The sequence below is a fragment of the Gymnoscopelus braueri genome (assembly GCF_963280865.1).
Source record: "Gymnoscopelus braueri genome assembly, chromosome: 22".
Classification (NCBI taxonomy): Eukaryota; Metazoa; Chordata; class Actinopteri; order Myctophiformes; family Myctophidae; genus Gymnoscopelus; species Gymnoscopelus braueri.
The window spans coordinates 40,642,167-40,661,580 of record NC_137624.1 but is presented as its reverse complement, the minus strand read 5'-3'; the positions used below and the strand labels follow the sequence as shown (position 1 = coordinate 40,661,580).

Below are 19,414 nucleotides of genomic sequence, written 5' to 3'. Positions count from 1 at the left end.
GTGCCCTTTGTTCAGTATATCCTATTGCCCAGAGGGTACATACACGACATTGAACAGGGATCACGTCAGCTCAATAAATTCAATACAGCAATACACAGGAACAACACTGTGTGATATGTGAACCAATAATGCAAGATAGGTAAAATCAAATACTCAACGTATCAGAGATTTTGCTTCGTAAAGGCTCAAGAGCGATTAGTCCACAGCAGGAAGGGGGTCAAGAGGCGCCTCAAAATGCACGAACGACAGAGTCAGGAAAACTGAAGTCTGTAGGATTGCGGAGAATTCTGGGGTGCAAGTATGTGCAGTGATGTTTTATACTACAGGAAACTAGCAAGTGGTCCTCCCAAAGGAAGGATGATTTACGTTTTGATTGGATAATTTAGAGATGCACGTCAATGCTATGGGACGTGCCAAGTGGTTGCTATGGGTGACCTCTTCAGTCTCCTCAACTGCTACAGGAAACGGGTGTAGATAAGATCGCCGGGGTCAACGGGAGTATGTCTGCATTTCTATGTATTGCTATGTGTTTCTAGTGCAATCGTCACCAGACAGGATACACAGGCAGGTGTAAAACTTTTGGACAGTTTAAGATCAATGTTTCAGACAGTTTGACATTTAAGTTCAGCCTACACCTAGCATCCTGTTTTTACACAATTTTATGTATGTTTTTGTCACGTAGGTATCTTTTTTGTCAATGTTGTCGTTAAGCAGGTGAAATGGAAATTTCCACTCTCGTGACATTTTAATATGCAGGGGCCCAAAAATGTAAAGTGATATTCAACCTTTAAAATGGATGCTGATAAAATATGTGCCATATTTTCCCATCAATACGTATACTAGGTGGTGAGCTGTGGCAGGGTAGTATACGTATACTAGGTGGTGAGTTGTGGCAGGGTGAATGTATTGGTTCATATGACTGGCTTGGTGGCGACACCTCTTTATTTATTTATTTATTTCTTGCTTTCTTTCTTCCTGGGGTGAGGCTAAAGCCCAAAACTAAAATGGGCAAGACTCGCCATCTCTGGTTTACTTCCTGTATCGGCATGAAGTAGGTGGCCACCTTTTTAGGAGACCGGAAGCAGGTTGGAGTCTATTATGTATTATTTCCTATGGAAGAGTGAATGTGAACACAGCTTCTGATTAGTTTCTGGCCTTGTGTCATTGGATGTAATTTAGCCCTGGTCCAGAGCGTTAGTGAGTTCTCACTAACGCTCTGGATTAGGGCTAGGGGGGCACCCCCCCCCATCCCCCCCCCCCACCTGATTGGCCAGCCAATTGTCCGAAATAAATATTAGACCTTAATTGTCGAATGTCTAAGCATGTTCTTGTATTGCTTTGCTTGGGGACATTTTACGGGTATTCCATGTTTCAGCATTTTGGAAAAATGCCTCCTGATAGAGGCTAAAATCGCCTATGAACACAATACATGTATTATATGTTTATTCTAAAATAGGTTCTCAACAAATTATGTTCAAACAGTTCAAAATTGAAACATGAAAGTAAAGGTTATTGTCATTGTCATATTGACATTGTAATGTCCATGCTCTGTTCTGGAGGAGGATGAGGAGTGTAGAGAGGGAGGTGCTGGACCGTGACGTCATGGACCTCAGACCTCAGCCCTCACTCTCAGAGGTATTTTTCTTCCTGTCAAATCAAAAGACTTGCCTTATTATTTACATCATTTAATGTCCACATACAATTTCTCCGCTCAATGCTTCACGCAGTGGCAGATGCGCTTAATGGGTGCGTATCGCACTAGACTAGAGAGACTCACAGCAAAAGGCCAGCAAAAGGCCACGCACGTGCGTGCGTGCACACACACACACACACACACACACACACACACACACACACACACACACACACACACACACACACACACACACACACACACACACACACACACACACACACAGTCCATACCTGCCAACTATCCTGTTTTCACTAGGAAACTCCTGTTATTTGACTATTTCCCTGGACGACTACTGTTCTTCCACCCTTTTTTTTTTTGGCAACCCATATGACAAAGGACCTCTCCTCACCGATATGCAGCCATATCATTACAACAACAGCAGTTTCTAGTTCCTTGAGCTTTTGATATGCAAATCACAATGACAGTATTTGATTGTTATTTTTTTGTTGGAAGGTGTGAGTGGGGTCTCTCTCTCTGTCTCTCTGTCTCTGTCTCTGTCTCTCTCTCTCTCTCTCTCTCTCTCTCTCTCTCTCTCTCTCTCTCTCTCTCTGCATGCCACTTTGATTCTGGCACACACACCGCATAAAAAAACTGTCTTTCTGAGAGAAAGGGAATGTTACTCTTTTACTGTCGCTTTAAGTATATTATGTCTGGATAAACTCCAGTCCCACATACACTCCATCTATCTGTGTGATACATTGTAATTGAATGCAATTTTAAAGTCACTTTTAAGTAATTAGTGGTTATTATTAATTGTGGCTCTTTTAACTTTTTAATGGATCCTATGTAAGTAAAGCCTGATAAAAGTGTCAAACTCCCCAAATCCAGCAGAACACTGGAAATTACATCTACTCTGTTAAAAGATTCCTCAGACGGTCTGAGGTTGGCAGGTATGGTGACACATTACATTACATTACATTACATTACATTACATTACATTACATTACATTACAGTCATTTAGCAGACGCTTATATCCAAAGCGACTTACAATAAGTGCATTCAACATAGGTAGGGAACGAAACTACTAATCACCAGAAGCATTAAGTGCATTCTCTTCTAAAACAAGCAACCAAGAGTCTAGCGCTAAAGTAAAAGTGCAATATATCAGCTACCTACTTTCATAAACAGATGTGACAAAATAGGAAAATCAAATGAGCAAGAGCTAAAACAAATAAGTGTATCGAATAAACAAGATCCAATAAAACATTAAAACAAGAGTTCGTACAACTAGTTAACAACAAGTAGGCAAGGCGGAGAGGAAGGGTAGTGTTTCCTGAAGAGTAGTGTGTGTGCACGCACGTAGAGACGTGTTGACACACACACACACACACACACACACACACACACACACACACACATTAACTCACCTGCAGCAAACGTAGCAAAACAAAATCAGCAGATTACCACCAACTGTGAGTCCAACAGAAATTCCAATCATTTTGAAATGAGCTTCAGAGAAACACAATACAAATGAAAAGTTAAAATCTGCAGTTGTAACGCAGATGCAGATGTAAACAAAAATCAGCACAAACACTGAAACTCCAACTCTTACTCCACCTGCAACTCCATCTCCAGATGATACATCAGCTTTGGAGAAACAATACAAATGAGAGTTATTTAAAAGTTAAAATCTGCAGTTCTGATGTCATTTTGTACAGTTATTCTTGATTTAGGAATAATAATAGTATTAGTATTTGTAGTGATAGTATTACTGAAGCTGGAAATGACACTGATTATGTAATCAGAGAATGCTGAAATAAATTTCAAAAAACACCTAACCCCTCACTGCTCTGCGCCCTTGTGGGCATCGATCAGCTGGTTTGAGCTGAAACGGAGCAAGTAGGTCAATATATTATATATTATTATTATTATTATTATTATGGAGAGGAAAAAGGTCAATGTGATTCTTCTGATTATTTTCTATTGCAGTGACTCAGTATAAAATAGATTTCCGTCCCGCGTCTCTTGAAATCTGAGAGGGAGTTTAACTATTAATTCAGGGTGCTCTAGACAACCGATATACTGTAGCCACACACAACCAAATGTTACTCTGAATGCGACACCAATAAGTACGTAAATTCCGTCTGCTATCAGGAATATCATTTGCACACATGACTCAATAATCAGAAACCATTCATGAATATGAGTTGGCAGAGATTGGCAAAAAGACAAAGAAATGCATACATTTTGATATAAATTACAAATGCTCAGTCAAAATATTTATCACAATACAAAATACTGAGAAATGTATTTGAGATACAAATACGTATGAAGTGTAAATACGTATTATTGTACTTTTTTGCTTTCTTTTAGCTTTTTACCCTTTTTCTCCCCAATTTAGTCAATTTTTATAGCCAATTAATTCCTCCCCACACGTCTGTGTGTTGTCACTGCTGTTGTATCCTACTGACTCACCTGTTTCTATTTCCCATGAGACCACAATGGGAGGAAAGTGGTCCTGTGGATGGCGTCTTCTGATATCTGAGAGGGAGTTTTACTATTAATTCAGGGTGCTATATAGAGACAACCGATATACTGTAACCAACCAAACACACAACCACAGTACAGTGTTACCAAATGTAACACTGTACGTGACACCAGATGTAAATTCCATCTGCTACCAGGAACAACATTTGCGCACATGAGTTATTTTTACAGAACTGGCGGCAGTGGCTCAGGGGTAGAGTGGCCGGATGGGGACCGTGAGCTTCCCAGTTCGATCCCGGGCTCCCCCAGAGTTGGTGTCCTTGAGCAAGACACTGAACCCCTAATTGCTCCCGATGAGCAGGTTGGTCTTGCATGGTTTCCTCTGCCATCGGTGTATGAATGGGTGAATGTAATGCACAATCTATGTAAAGTGCTTTAGATAAAAGCGCTATATAAATGCACCATTTAATCAGAGACTTAAATATATACGAGTTGGCAGAGATGGGCAATAATACATCAAAACTTTTTTTGATACAAATGACAATACGAATACAAAATACTGTCTGAGAAATGTATTTGAAATACAAATACGTATTATGTACAAATACATATTATTTAACTTCTTGTTTTAGCTTTTTACCCCCTTTTTCTTCCCAATTTAGTCGTTATGCCAACTAATTCCTCTCCACACACATGTCTGTGTGTTGTCACTGATGTTGTATCCTAATGACTCACCTTTTCGTGGGAAGTCAGGACTGGGTCTCCATCCTGAGGGGGAGTTTTACTATTAATTCAGGTTGCTATATATAGAACTGATATACTGTAGCCACACACAACCAAATGTAACTCTGCACGTGACACCAAAACGTATAAATTCCATCTGCTACCAGTCACAACATTTGCACACATCATGAGTTATTTTCACAGAACTCAATAATCAGAGACCATTCATGAATATGAGTTGCCAGAAATGTATGAAAATACATCAAAGAGTATTTTGATACAAATTACAAATGCTCTGTCAAAATATTTATCACAATACAAATACAAAATACTGGTAAATTTGTTTGAGATACAAATACGTGTTATGTGGTGTTGTTTTTTTTACTTTGTACCACCTTTTCTCCCCAATTTAGCCAATTAATTCCTCCCCACACACATTTCTGTGGATTGTCACTGATGTTGTATCCTTCTGACTCACCTGTTCCACCGGGTCCCACACCGGAACGAGACGGGGGGCCCCCACGGCCACGTTGGGCATTCGTCCAGGGTCTCTTGATTGCTGAGGGGGAGTTTGGCTATTAATTCAGGGTGCCACATATAGACAACTGATATACTGTAGCCACACACAACCAAATGTAACACTAAACGTGACACCAGGAACAACATTGCACACAACAATCAGAGACCATTGATGAATATGAGTTGGCAGAGATGTATGAAATACATCAAAAAGTATTCTGATACAAATTATAAATACTCTGTAAAAATATGCATACGACTATGGCATGAGACTGAATGCACAATCCTACACAGAGCTGCCTGAAGCTTGTACTTCACAGCCAGTAAAACTACTCTGCCAGCCTCATACTAATAATAATAATAATACATTTTAAACATAACACACTTTACATTTGAACAAAATCAAAGTGCTATAACTGTATCAAACACACATATCCACCACCAAATTAGATGGAAAGAAAATGCAGTAATATCCTCACAAATAATCAAATATTAGGCTTGTCTGACTCTGACCAATGATGGGTTATGTAGTAATGTAGTAATCACAAAAGTTGATTCGGAAACCAGACCTGTGTTCGTTGAAACCAGACCTGTGGTCATTGTTGTTTCCATGGGCATGGTGAATAAACAGATTGCACAGATGCCACAACTTGAACTTTATTTAGTAGATTATTAAATTATTTAATTATTATTGAAATTATTAAATTATTCATTTTTGATAGCCTAATATGAAATACAGATGAGGAGATGACACCCGCAAGCCTGATAACTGATACAACTAATAATTGGTCATTTCCAGCCATGTGTTACACACAGCAGTAAATTGAGTGGCGGTGCCTGGACCACTGGCGTAGCGGTCCAGGCATTTGCTGCATATCACCCCCCATCTCTCTTCCAATTTCCTATCCTATCCATATCCTATCAATAAAGGCATAAAAGCCAAAGAAAAACACACACACACACACACACACACACACACACACACACACACACACACACACACACACACACACACACACACACACACGTGTATGCATTGCACATAGAGGTACACACCTAAACATCTCCATCTGCATAAGACTGTAAATACCCACTGGAACTACCTGTTGTTGTTTTTTTGCCTTTTTAAGCCCCTTTAAAGATGGTTTGAGAAGCACTCTGGTTCAGATAGGTGGGCAACGCAGATGGCAGCATAATCAAAATGACTCTGTACGTACCAATGCACCAGCACCTGCCAGCTGCGTATGGACTGGAATGTGAAGAAAAGCAGCTTTACTGGCCAAGAACTTAATTAATACGTTGATTTATCTTACCTAATTCATGGAGAGCTAGCAGGTAGATGGTAAAGGTGATGACAGCTGGTTTCATGATGCTGGCCATAGAGAGATGACTTCTAGTTGTTTCCAGTGTTGATAAAGTTGTGAATGAAGGAGATCACTCCGTTTCATGGTGGAAGGTGGAGCTTCTTCATAGACATGTCTATAGACCCCACCCAGCCACTCACCACCACTGCTGTAGTCTAAATAAAAACAATCCATCCCCCATTGCTCTTTTGGGAGAACTTAGATTTCCTGGAGAGTCTGAATTGTTCATGTTTGAACAATCTTGTTTTTTAAATAACTGTATTTTTAGTCTCTGCTTCAGGAGGGGTTGATAATCTCAGAGTCTGTGTCTATGATTACTCTGTAGTACAGTATCACAGGAGTAGAGCCACACCACTGAATACAATGCAATATCATTACAATAAATGTTTTATAATGACAAGAAAAACATCATATAATGCTGCATTGAAAGTAATGTTGACATTGATCTAATACATCGATGGAAGGAGGGTAAATTGCTTTAAAGCAGCGCTTTAACAGAGGCCCTAAGGTGCGTGGCCAAAGGGCGCGCGGCGGAAAGTTTTTGCCAAAGTTTTTGCCATTATCATAATAATATTATAAAGTATTTGAATGTTGCCAGGTTAAAAGTGGTTAACATCTCTGTCCTAAATGGCAGAAGTAAAAGTGTTATGTCAACAAGTGTGTTGTGTTTGTATTACAGGTGGTGTTGTATCTTGTGTGCAGGTGTTTCCTGCCATGCTCTGTCTCTGCGGTGAGAGTCTTACCGGTTTCTATGTTTCCACTGAATGTTGACGAACTGAACTGATCAGTGTGACCTCATCGGCTGCAGCCACACAGTTCTATAGAACCCAGTGGTGGAAAAAGTACTCCCATTTTTTACTTGAGTAAAAGTATCAATACTGTGTTATGGCCTGGCTCTAGGCCACAACAAATAAAGGGGAAACGAGAGAGAGTTTTAACAAAAAATGTGTGATTTTATTTACAAAAACATAATGATAACAACAATGCAAACAATGATGCAGGCATACTGCCAAATAATGCAAACATAAGGGAAACACAAATGCTCTCTGTGTGGCCATGCTCGGGTGTAGCCCTTTCAAAACAGGGTCCCAAAGGGAACCCTGGCCCACAACCCAATGCCACATGAACAATCAAACATCATATTAGGAATGCTTTATCTAGAATATTTACAATGAACCCCATCATAGCCAACATACCCCCACAGCTCACATATCTCCATCATGCTGCAGCCTTACACCCCACTCAGCAACTGGTACCTGGAAGCATTTAAGAGAGTGGTGAAGACACAGGCAGAACAGAAAACATGGAGACTAATAATTCACTGTTGCTCTTTCTTGAGTGTGTTACTAGCTCACACAGGGTGAGCATCATTCAATGGTGCATTCTGTGTCTGTGATACACCAGGCATAAGGCTTATCACCTGACAAAGTACCTCTGCCATGACCAAAAACACTGAATATAAAAATGAATGAACCGAAAACAGAACATTGAGCATGACGCCAAGCCATTACATTGAGCATCCCCTCTAACTGCCTATCCAAATCTAGATAACTGAACCCTAGTCTTCAGGGGCTTCTGCGGCCTAGCTGACTAGCGTGGAAAAGGCGACCAGCAAGCTGGCAACCCCCAAAAACTAGGGACGCGCTCCGAACCACTTCCACCCCACACTACGTTCCGGTGCTCACGAGTCCCAAGGGGAAACACGCTATGCCTGCAGGGTTAGCTCACACATGCCTTGCAATGATATAAAAAACAAATACTCACGTTACCATGACCAGAATTAAAATCACTCAACTCCCTCTTAGTTTTCCCCAAACGAGCACCAAAGACTGGAATCCCCAAATGTGACGTCAACACCTGGAGAATGTCAACTGCCCACGTCACTCCCACCTGTTGCCACCAAGGGAAGGAACTTAACACAAACCCTTGCCCTCCCCTGTAATGGAAAATATAAACAAGGCTCATATAAGTTATAACTACAATCATACAGGAAACAGTGTAGTATTCATATAAATCTATTGTACCCCTCACACTTCACGCTTCACGTTTCTCGCTTCACATTTCACGTCCATTACGTCCATGATGTCCATCACGTCCATCATGCCCCCTTCTGACACCAAGGGACGACGCAAGCCTGGAAACGCTTGTTAACCAAAGACTTTAATCCATATTTCTGACACAAACAGGCCTCCAACTTATACAAGAATTTGTTATGTCCGAACTTTAGATGTGCCCACAATTTGTTATTTCCAATTTTTGGACGAGCCCCCATGTTATGGCCTGGCTCTAGGCCACAACAAATAAAGGGGAAACGAGAGAGTTTTTAACAAAAAAAATGTGATTTTATTTATAATGATAACAAAAATGCAAACAATGAAGCAGGCATACTGCCAAATAATGCAAACATAAGGGAAACACGAATGCTCTCTGTGTGGCCATGCTCAGGATGGGCATGCGTTGCATCGCGATGCATTGTGAGCTTGTAGATCGGCTATTTTCAAATGTCTGAAATGTATATAGGGCTGAAGTTGGTAATATATATTTTGTAATAATAATCAAAATCTACAAAGTAACTAGTAACTTAAGTTTTCAAATAATTGTAGCGGAGTAAAAGTACAATATTTGCCTCTGAGATGTAGTGGAGTAGAAGTAAAAGTACTTAAAATTGGAAAAACTCCAGTAAAGTAAAGATACCTCAAAATTGTGCTTAAGTGCAGTACTTGAGTAAATATACTTAGTTACTTTACACCACTGATGGGAGTGTGAAGCTGAACCAGCCTTTACTCAGCCAAGAGATGGAGTGAGATAAGGACGGTGCACAAACTGTATCTACAACACATGCACATGCATGGAGAATCAGACCTGTCTGTCAAACCGGGCGGACTAGTAAATGGACTTTACTGGAGTATTTTAAATATTCAATACTCTTACTTCTACTCCACTACATCTCAGAGACAAATATTGTACTTTTACTCCACTACAAGTATTTGATAACTTTAGTTACTAGTTACTTTGTAGATTTAGATTATTATTACAAAAACACTTACATACAGTATATATATACTTTGGCAATTTGAAAATAGCAGATCTACAAGCTCACAACGCGTCAATTTGCGACACGTTGTGAACTTGTAGATCTGCTATGGATTTTTTATACATTTTACACATTTGAAAGCTTGTGAAATGGGACCGTCTGCATAATGAGTACTTTTAATTTTATTACTTTAAGTGCATTTTGTAAATGTTTAATACCGTACTTTTACTTTACACTGCAGTATTGATACTTTTACTTAAGTTAAAAAATATATAGTACTTTTTCCACCACTGTGTAAGAAGACAATAAACAGATACAGTACAGCATAAGACAGTCGGTCAGGGTCTCCCGTCATAACACCCATTGCAGGTAAGCACCTCACGCGCTCCTTACGGGCCTCAAGTCCTTCATTGATATGGTCCCTACCGGCTGAGACAGCATGAGGCTACGATCTGTTCTTCTATCATTAGATATTTATTTACATGACAACACCTGGAAACACTGCTCAGTGAGCTGGACATCATATAGGGAGACATTTGCAGTTTTGAATGAAATGCTCAGGAAACTTATACTTCTGTAAAGCACAACATTTTAAATTACACTCATTTCAATGCAAGGTTGAGCTGTAGTGTTGTCATTAAATTGTCATCACTATCTATAACTTATAACTATAACTATAACTTAGAGTGTGTGTTGTAGGTTCCAAGAGACAAAGTGTAAGGGGAGGAAGCAAGGCCAGGAGTATCAAAGGAAGGTTCAAACTGTTCTACCTTGGGGTGGACGGGAGACTAAATGGGACAGGTATAATCCTAAATGAATAGGAGTAAATGTTATGCATTGTAGCTTCAAAACTCAATTTTAATCATGCTAGACTCATTGAAAACACACGTCCCTGCTACTGGTGACTGAGAGACTGAGATCCTTCTAATGCATGAGAGGCCATTTAAAAAAAATAAAAATTATTAAATATACATAAAAAATGTTTGTAAAGAGTACAGCCCCCTCACACATTGGGACAATATCAGTCACCAGAGGTTAAGACGGGTTTCTAGGTCAAAGTATGTGGATTGTGGAAGGAGTTAAGAGTCACAAAAAAGTGGGGAAAATACATTAATAAATAGTGAAGAGACTGTGATGACTGTGCTCGCTGCCCAGTGAGCCCAATAACAATCAATATGAACAACAAATAACAAAAGTGTTATCAGTAATGTATAAAATGGAATGTTTTGATTACTTTGTCTCCAACAGTTAGACAATCAGCATAATTATTAACTTAACTAAAAGGTGATCATAGCTACAAAGTAGTCAAACTGTCACTTTGTTTGTAGAGAAGAGAAGAAGAGAAGTGTCACGGTCAAGTCACAGAGGTAGGACCTTAATTGCAGGACAAGAGGCACACACAGATTTTAGATTATTTATTCACATGAAAAGAGAAACACGAGGAGCACTGGACATTAACACTGGTATTACTATGAACTAACCATAAAGAATACAGAACACTATTACTACTACAGTATTTACGATCTGTCAAAGAACAAACAATACAGGGGAGTTTAAGTAGGCACCAGGACTAACAGGACACAGGTGAACTCAACAGACCATCAACACAAGGATAGGCTCAAACTAAAAGGATAGAGGTGCGAAACAATGGCTAATCTTAGGACTGGTGAGACAGTTAACAAAACACTACTACAACATTACTACAAAATAAAGATGCACAAAATCAAAACCTAATTAAAACTAAGAAACAAGGAAGACACATTACTACAAAATTAAAGGAACACAAATAACAAAAACTAGGAACAAGGAACACAAGAAAACACAACAGGGAGACAGAACAGTGACATAGAAGAGCATAGACATAAAAAGGTAGACGCCTCCTCTGACTCTGGGGCGTATGTATCTGCGGACGCCATATTGGGGATGGCAAGCTCATAAGAGGCAGCTGACTTTGATGTTATAATTGCTTTCAACTGTCTTGGAGTGTTATGGTTTCTTTCAGTGACATTACAATATTGAACACATTTCAGTTTTCGATTTTATTTATTTCATTGTGGTAATTATTATCTAATGTTTGGACTAAAACACATCCATATACAGTAGATGTGTTTTGACATGAATAGCATGTTGAGGATGTTGGATATAGACAGAAAATAGCAATTCTGCAATGTGGCATTTCAGCATATTTCATGTATATTGTCTAATTAAGTGACTGGACTGACAGAAAGGCTTTGAGACTAATACTGTTACTTGGATTAGATAAAAGTATTTTGGTATGAAAATATGCATGTTAGATGTAACCAAGTATGCCCACTGGATCCATAACTCCATGTCTGGTATTTGTTACAAACTTAACCGCTTGAAAATCGGTTGAAAATGCAGGGATTTTTTAATAGTGGAGAGACCGTCTACTTCAATTGACTATATTCACACAGTGGCCATTTTGGCATTTTTCATTGAAGAAACGGGGTGGCATTTCATTAACTTAATAGCAAAATGGCCGCCGTGTGAGTATGGTCTATTGACATAAATGCATTAGAAGGCTCACCTTCCATTCCTGCAGCAGCCAATGAGGTATCTACACACTAAAAGACACAGGTTTTTATGAAGAACTCAGTTTCATAGTGGGTTTCGTGGGTGATGGATTCAAGTGTAAATCAAAGACCATGTTAGTCTGTGACCTCTAGACACGGTACCTATCCAGGGTGGTCCAGACCAGGCTGATGGGACGTGACGTTCAACTTGGAGTAAAGCATGATCTGCTCTGGAGGAGGATGAGGAGTGTAGGGAGGGGGGTGCAGCATGATCTGTTCTGGAGGAGGTTGAGGAGTGTAGGGAGGGGGGTGCTGGACCGTGGCGTAGTGGACCTCAGACTTAGCCTCACCGTCAGAGGTGGGAGAATTGTTCCTCTTTTTCTTCCTGTCAAATCAAACCTCATTATTTTCAAACGAAATATGCTCCGCTCAACGCTTGACACTATGGCAGATGCGCTTAAACGGGTGTGTGTCGCATTTGAGAGATTGACAGAAATCTGACAGAAATAGCTGCTGTGTGGAAAGTAAATGATATTGATAATCAGTGGCGGAGCGTCCGGGTAGGCCAGGTAGGCGGCCGCCTACGGGCCCGGGCCGTCAGATCACATGGACCTTTATTTTATTAGAATTAGACGCACTTTGCGTGCTCCGCCTCTCCGCCTCTCCGACTCTCCACGGCCGCCACTCAGCAACTTTCCCAGAGATTCACCAGCTTACATGGAACAGCAAATATATTCGAGGCACCCCAATACACTGTTGGAAGCTCACCCTAACCCTAAAACCGAAATAAAGTAACACAACAACGAACACAATCCGCCCAAAACCCGCACATTTTCGCGCAGCGCGCGCACGTGCGTGTGTGCGCAGGGGGGGGGCCTGATCAGTGTGCCGTGCCTACCGGCCCGGCTTTCAGTTGTTCCGCCACTGTTGATAATAAAGTTGTAATCTTGTAGGTGTAAATGTAATCAAGATTGATAAACTATGTGGGTTTTTTTTGGACTGATGTATTGCGTACTATACGCGCAGAAGTGTGCAATAGACCACATGCGTGCACACACACACACACACACACACACCCTTACCTGCAGTAAATGCAAGCCAACATCAGCAGCACAAACGAACCCGATCCTCCTCCTCCTACATACATGTATGAAACATGACCTGGAACAATGACTGTTGCTGGAGGTACAGATTTGGAGAAACAATAAAAAATTGAGAAGTTAAAATCTGCAGTTCTATATTAGTAGTGATAGTATTGCTGAAGCTGAAGAAGACAATGCTCTGATGATGTAATCGGAGATTATGTTAAAAAAAATTATCATGAGATGAGAATAATGTAAATCTGAGGAACATGGACAATTAAACAGTGGAGCTTTAGTGTGTGTGCGCACACACACACACACACACACACACACACACACACACACACACACACACACACACACACACACACACACACACACACACACACACACACACACACACGGGGGCGATTATACTGTACATCTTGATCACATGACTCCAGAGATAATGTATACTGATTCGCGTGAGATGTTGGACACAATCTGCAGGAGTAACAGCAAAAAGTGCGTATTGAAGAAAATGGAAGGTGCCTATTATGTGTTGTCGCATCATGATCCAAGGAATCCAGGGGAAAACTATTTGTATGATCTACGGTTCATCCTTGGCCTGTTGGGAGAGTGCGTTTCAGGCCGCACGCACACTCACACGCACGTGCACGCACACACGCACACACGCACACGTACAGATGGAGGGTTGATGTTGAGGGCCTCTATATACAGTGCACTTCATGATGCACTTTCCCTTCTGCCCATGGGAGCACCACATGTGATACGTTGCACTGTATGTCATAGAAATGCTATTGCCCAGCTTCCTCTCATGATGGTGGAGATAAATGCGCTGCTGAGAAACCTTTTCTAGTCTTACCTTTTGGTTTGAGATCATAAAGAACCTTTCCCATGATTGACTCTGGATTCACACATTCCCCGCCGTTACCGTTTGTAGCTGTGAACACACTGGAGATGAATAATATTATTTTAGTGATGGGCAGTGTGTAAAATGAAAGGCACCTCACAGGAATATGACTCAGGCTGCTGTTTAGAACATTCTACTTACATAATCCTGAGTGGGCACGATGGAGTCGCTTTATATATGTGGTGATTAATATAGGAATTTATGTCGAAGGCTTCTATATAGTATGGACAATTGCAGATAGGTAGACCTGTTAAATGAAGGGACACTTAGTTGCATGAACAGATGCATTCAAATAATTACATATTAAATATTTAAATATTATATTAAAGCCTTTATCTGTGTTTGTTTTCAACCAACATTAGCTGCAAACAAATAAATTATTGCAAATTATTCCAACATAACTAAAGTAAACCAGCAGAACACACAATGAAAAGATTAGATAGTAAAAATAGTCTATATAAATAGAGCTCAAGCTCCCCACAATCGTATGCTGCCAGGCCCCACTTCTTCATAGAGGATTTGAAGCATCACATGACTCCAGAGATAATTTGTACTGATTTGCATGAGTTTTGGACAACATTTGTAGAAGTACTGTAGTAGCAAAAAAGGTGTTTTGAAGAAAAGGCTAAAGTGCGGAGAATCTTGTCAGGCAGTACAGGGCGGGGCCTATATGTGGAGTTGCATCATGATCAAAGGAATCCAGGCTAAAAACGGATTGTATGACATGTTCAAGAGTTATAGGTCAAAATGTGAAGTGGCCTGTGCCATCATGAGACCAATTTGAACTATTTGAGGTGGAGGTTCTTCGTTCTGGGAGTGTGAATGTTAAGGGTCTCACTGATCAGTTCAGTGTTGCCTGACCATCTTAGCAGTTGGAATCAGTTCAGAGGCCTTAATGGTGTAACCATATGGTGTATGTATTCACCGTCAAACAGGGTAAAACTGACCAGCACAACACATGATGCTCCACTCACCGCACAGACTCCGGTCCACTGGCAGCTTTTTATGCTCAGCTGGACTAATGTGTCTGGACTGTACCATTCTAAGGGGTGTATTTGAGGCTGAGCATACCATAAATACATGAACATACAATAAATATATACATAAATAACCTTAACCCATACAAGTATCAAAAGTCTCCATTAACTACAAAAGTTATATAATAATTCCTTCTTCACACTACAACATGAATTAGCAATCACAAAATCACATCACAGCACCCTCTGTTATTTTAAGCATTCAATCAAAACTTAACAATAAAACTTCACATTACATAATATTGCACTTCTCAAACATATTGCACCTACTCTCTATTCATATTACCGACATTGCACCTGCCCCTCATAATTACCAAACATTTCTGTCTCCACAGGTGGAACGTACAATTTTTCTTCAGTATCCACCTGTTTCCGTGGGTAGTTTCCTGATGTGTGGGAAACTTCCTGCGGGGGGACCGGAAGTAGGAAGTAGCGGCTCAGTGTGCTTATATTTGCCAGCAGAACGTAGCTGTAGCGTCACTGGTCGCATAGCCTATGCGACCAGTGACGCTACAGCTACGTTCTGCTGGCAAATGTAAACACACTGAGCTGCTAATTCCTACTTCCGGTCCGTCCGCAGGATGTTTCCCACACAGGATTTTTGCTCCAGTAAATTCCCGCGGAAACAGGTGGATATATTTTTTCAATTTTACTTCTACTCCACTACATCTCAGAGGAAGATATTGTACTTTTACTCCACTACAATTATATGAAACTTTGGTTAAGATTCTTTGTAGCTTTTGATTATTATTATTACAAGACACATTAACCACTTCAGCCCTATTATATTTCGGCTATTTTCAAAATACTTTTTTATACATTTTGAACTTATGAAATGGGACATTTTGCACAATGAGTAGCCTCCTTTTAAGTACATTTTGATGCCGATACGTATATGTATACTTTAACTCATAGTACATTTTGAATATTGGACTTTTACTTGTAACAGAGTATAGCTACATTGCAGTATTGATACTTTTACTTAATTAAGTAAAACAGGTGAGTACTTCCATCACTGCCTGTTCTTTTGAATTGATAAAGAAACGTTCCCAACGTTGACTCTATAGATTCACGCATTGCTTCTTGCCGTTAGTTGTTACCACAAAGGAGATGGGTAAAATAATATTAGTGAGACAGTGTGTAAAATGAACACCTCACAGGAATGTGACTTAGGCTGCTGTTTAGAACATTCTACTTACATGATCTGCCTGTATTTACATAAAGGCTTTTTTTTGTACATAGTGGTATTTTTTCTCTGTATTTTTATGTTGATTTTTGAACTGTTTGGTTGCTACTATATACAGTATGTCTATGGAATTAATTCAAGGACCCCAACGGAAACAAGTCCACAAGGACTTTTTTGGTCGGACCTTTTAGACAAAAGTATTATAAATGTAATGTGTTGTTTTACATTCTTTTTGCCTAATAACATTTTCAATCAATCAATCACGAGACGAGAGTAAATAGAGCGTAAATATGAGACTTTTGTCTATAAAAATAGATGACAGAAATGTGATATCCATTATGTTGTATTAAATCTAACCGTATCAGAAATTACTTTGGTTGGTGTTGTACAGTGGTGATGTCAGCCTTTTTATTTATTTATGTTTACCCCTTTTTCTCCCCAATTTAGTCATTATGTCAATTAATTCCTCCTAAGACACATTTCTGTGTGTTGTCACTGCTGTTGTATCCTACTGACTGCTGCTACTGAGGAGCCCCCACCGAGAGGACGTAGTGAATGTTGAGGGGGGAGTTTTATTAATTTGGGGTGATTTACAGTATATAGACAACTGATATACTGTACTGTACCCATGCGCACAACCAAATGTAACACTGTGACACCAAAAAGTAATGCAAATTCCATATGCTACCACGAACATCATTTGCGCGCATGAGTTGTTTTTACAAAACATAATAATCAGAGACTATTCATTAAAGGTAGGGTAAGTGATATTTTTGGGTATTTTTTCTGAAGCTTTTTTTTGTTAAAAAAGGTAAAAGTACTTTATTCTGATAGTAATCATTGCTACAGAGCGTTTTTTTCGGGTCACAGGGGTCTGTCCAGCTCTTTAATAAACAGAATATAGTACATTTTCAGGTACAGTACAGGTGACAGCATTTAAGCCAATCAGGAGAGAGCACTGAAAATGCAAATGCAAAATACCGTTCTGAGAAACGTATTTGAATACGTATTTTGAAAAAACATTTTATAAAAATTGATGCAATGATTAGTCAATTCATAGTTTGACTGCCAAATATTACAATAATTGCATTTCTAAGAATTAATTGATCATACAGTTTTTCATGGTGTTTGGAGCAGACAGCCAAAATGTTTACCACTGTGAGAGCGTAGGCCAGAGTGAGCTTTGTTATCGTCCAAAGCAATATAAGAACTATAGCATGAGACTGAGGGCCCTATCTTGTGCGCCGCCTTACCCCCCTTTATCCCTAAACTTTTTTGCCATTTTACTATTTTTAAAAACATTTTAAAATAGTTCAAATAGGCGGTCTACAAGCTCACAACGTGTCGATGTAGATCGGCTAGTTGAACTACTTTCTAAAATGTTTTTCAAAATAGTAAAATAAGTTTAGGGATAAGGGGTAAGGCGGCGCGCAAGATAGGGCCCTATATAAACAATCGTACACAGAGCTGCCTCTACGCCTGTAGCCTACTTCACAGCCAGCAAAACTGCTCTGCCAGCTTTATAATAATAATAATAATAATAATAATAATATAATAGGCGAAGAAGAAGAAGGTGCCAACTGACAGCCAATTTGGTCACAGCACGTGGGTAGCCCTAACATTATGACCCTGATTTTTTTGTGCCGTTTGAAACTTATTTTTGAGCTTTTGAGAGAGACCAGTATACAAGCAGATGGTAGCGTAATCAAAATGACTCTATACCAATGCACCAGCCAACTGCGTATGGACTGGACTGTCAACAAAAGCAGCTTTTCTGGCCAAGAACTTAATTAATACGTTGATTTATCTTACCTTCTACATGGAGAGCTAGCAGGCAGATGATAAAGGTGATCACAGCTGGTTTCATGATGCTGGCCATAGAGAGATGCTTCTTCTGGTTGTTTCCAGCGTTGATACTGTAGTTGTGAAAGGAGGAGATCACTCCTTTTCATGGTGGAAGGTGGAGCTTCTTCATAGACATGTCTATAGAACGCCCAGCCACTCACCACCACTGACTGCAGTCCAAAAAACAAACATCCTCCATATTTGCTCTTTTGGGAGAACTTAGATTTCCTGAAGAGTCAGAATTGTTCATATTTGAACAATCTTGTTCATGAAATAACTGTGTATTTTTAGTCTCTGCTTCAGGAGGGGTTTGTGATCTCAGAGTCTGTGTCTGTGATTACTCTGTACAGTATCACAGGAGTATACGATGCTACTGTATGTCATTAATATAAATGTTGTTTTTATATCTTGACGAGATACAAATGTAGAAAATGTTGCATTGAAAGTAATATTGACATTGATTTAATTCATCGCTGAATGGTTAGGGAGCCCAGCCCGCCTAGGACTCCGGCCTAGGACTCCGGAGGTCCCGGAGGTCACAGGTACGATTCCAGCTCTCAGCAATGTGTCAAAGTGTCCCTGAGCAAGACACTTAACCCCTAACTGCTCCCCCCTCCGTGCTCCTCTGTGGTTCAGCACTCAGCTGGGTGAAGCTGAAAACTGAGTTCCCCTGTGGGATATAAAAAATTGATCGAATTGATATAAATTGCTTTCAACTTGGTGTCCCTATTTTGTGCATGTCATTATATGTAATGACAAAAAGTTCCAAACATTTTTAATTTAATTTTTTTATAGTGAGAAAAAAGCACTGCAATCAACAAGCTCACAACACACTGCGATGTGACACATTCAGAATACAATGTAGATCTTTAAGATAACAGGTTTATATATAAATGTTGCATGATTATCTCATTCTTCATCAGGATGTGGTTTCTCTTGAACTTCATAGATTTCTAACTGACATTCTGACAGGAAGCTGATTAGATGTCATCATATTGTATGAAAGGAAAAGTTATAATCCTGACATTTTCACTTTAACTCTCTTTTTCCATC

The 19,414-nt window shown here is 39.8% G+C and overlaps 2 protein-coding genes across 3 annotated transcripts; both read right to left on the bottom strand.

Annotated features, from left to right (window-relative positions):
• Nucleotides 1-1,428: 1,428 nt before the first annotated feature.
• LOC308077969 (uncharacterized protein) lies at nt 1,429-6,772 on the bottom strand. Of its 2 annotated transcripts, none has more exons than XM_080418993.1 (7): nt 6,680-6,772; nt 5,326-5,406; nt 4,860-4,892; nt 4,113-4,178; nt 3,255-3,284; nt 3,065-3,146; nt 1,429-1,647 (listed from the first exon to the last, which is right to left on the bottom strand). In XM_080418993.1, the coding sequence occupies exons 1-7, from the start codon at nt 6,744-6,746 to the stop codon at nt 1,617-1,619; spliced, it is 390 nt and encodes a 129-aa protein (XP_080275119.1). In that variant the 5' UTR covers nt 6,747-6,772; the 3' UTR covers nt 1,429-1,616. The 2 variants fall into 2 exon arrangements, with proteins under 2 accessions (XP_080275119.1, XP_080275118.1); XM_080418992.1 differs by having other exon boundaries at nt 1,429-1,643.
• A 4,398-nt stretch (nt 6,773-11,170) lies between these two features.
• LOC308077688 (uncharacterized protein) lies at nt 11,171-18,423 on the bottom strand. The gene is made up of 5 exons (XM_080418547.1): nt 18,329-18,423; nt 14,435-14,540; nt 14,246-14,334; nt 13,381-13,477; nt 11,171-12,683 (listed from the first exon to the last, which is right to left on the bottom strand). Exons 1-5 carry the CDS (start codon nt 18,393-18,395, stop codon nt 12,461-12,463), a joined length of 582 nt encoding a protein of 193 aa, XP_080274673.1. The 5' UTR covers nt 18,396-18,423; the 3' UTR covers nt 11,171-12,460.
• Nucleotides 18,424-19,414: the final 991 nt, after the last annotated feature.